At 40.9% G+C, this 1529-nt stretch overlaps 1 protein-coding gene across 1 annotated transcript in view; it reads right to left on the reverse strand.

Moving 5' to 3' along the window:
• The window catches only part of LOC119588241 (uncharacterized protein DDB_G0284671-like), a 9159-nt gene extending 7849 nt beyond the window's left edge, over window positions 1–1310 (reverse strand). Inside the window, exons 1-3 of the mRNA XM_037936937.1 lie at window positions 1282–1310; window positions 992–995; window positions 496–668 (exon numbers count right to left, since the gene is read on the reverse strand). Of these exons, the coding sequence (XP_037792865.1) occupies window positions 496–668; window positions 992–995; window positions 1282–1310 (206 nt within the window). The remainder of the gene's footprint in view (window positions 1–495; window positions 669–991; window positions 996–1281) is intronic.
• Between the last annotated feature and the right edge of the window lie 219 nt (window positions 1311–1529).

The following is a 1529-nucleotide window of genomic DNA, read 5'->3' on the forward strand; positions in this document are numbered from 1 at the left end:
GCTCTCAAGAGAAAATGCGAAATAGATATAGACAATAACATGTAAATAAGTAAGGAATTGACTGATAATATTTATTTGAAGACAGTATAGCGGGTTAATTGCCTCTTCTGTGTTGTGAATGCATAAAATACGACTGATGATGAAGGAATCTTGTAATGAGTTGATGGTTTAAAATACAATGGTTTGTTTATTGAAAAGATTCGTACAGACACTAAGGAGGCTCTGATAAGTAGTGTAAAGAAACAAAAAACAATGATTTCCACAGGCACTAATGAAGCCTTACTAACTTATGTTTACACAAAGAAAAGACTAGCAATGACAAGAAGGAAATTTCAAAAACAAGACGCGAATAGAACGCCTGATACGTTTTACAGAGCAAAGGAAAACCTAATTTACGTAGGCAGTTGAAAAAGTATAAGAAAAGCACTTAAGAGAATCCGAGGACGTGGACGACAAGGAAAAACATCCCGAAGACTCGCAGGGCCCTCCGGAGTCCTCTTCACAGTTGTCGCAGGGCCCTCCGGAGTCCTCTTCACAGTTGTCGCAGGGCCCTCCGGAGTCCTCTTCACACTTGTCGCAGGGCCCTCCGGAGTCTTCTTCACACTTGTCGCCGAGCCCTCCGGAGTCCTCTTCACACTTGTCGCTTGGCCCTTAAGAAGTCGATGGGTCTAGGAGGATCACAAGGACACGGTGGGAACGTACAGTTGCAGGGGTATGGAGGGATGATGGGCCCTCTTGTAGGAACTAAAGGAAGAAAACAAAACAAAATAGAGCGGCAGAAGTGACAAAGGCTTCGTGGATGCATTATGGTGATTGTATCAAAGGAAAATTAAAGATCAATCTAAAGAAAGGAGACAGGGGATTATGACGTACAGTGAGGCGGGAACCTGGCTTGGGGTCGCGCTTCTGTTGCCACCATCAAGGATGACAACCTATGGATAAATAAAATGAATAATAATACGTGATGGACTAAAATCAATGAGTAAAATACATGTCTATACATAGAGCATTACACAAAAGTATAAAATGTAGATTTATATATATATAAGATTTCCTGTACTAATTATATTCATGAACAATAGAAAGATCGCACTAACACAAAGACTGCTATATATACACCACACGGAAGAATCAAGAAAAACAAAGTACTAACAATCACAACAACAGTTGTTAAAACAACAGTCACAATAGTAAACGCAATACATTAATCCTACTTACAACAAGAAACTCAAAACGATTAAACCAACTTCCAAGAATGACAAAAGAATTAATCCAACTTACAACAAGAAAGTCAAACCGATCCACTTCATCGTTGAATTTCCTGTGGCACTCAAATCGACAATGAAGCAGATTGGCGGTGCCTTTATATACGGACGAGGAAGTGGGAGGAGCCAAGAGAAACACGGGTGAGTGAGGACGAACCGCACGCGACTGGGGGGGTGGGGGATTCCCAGGCTGTTAAGGGATTTTTTCCCTCTCCCTCTCTCTCTCTTTTTTATGATATTTTTGTCTTTTCATCTTGTATGGTT

This window comes from Penaeus monodon, chromosome 23, assembly GCF_015228065.2.
Source record: "Penaeus monodon isolate SGIC_2016 chromosome 23, NSTDA_Pmon_1, whole genome shotgun sequence".
Taxonomy (NCBI): Eukaryota; Metazoa; Arthropoda; class Malacostraca; order Decapoda; family Penaeidae; genus Penaeus; species Penaeus monodon.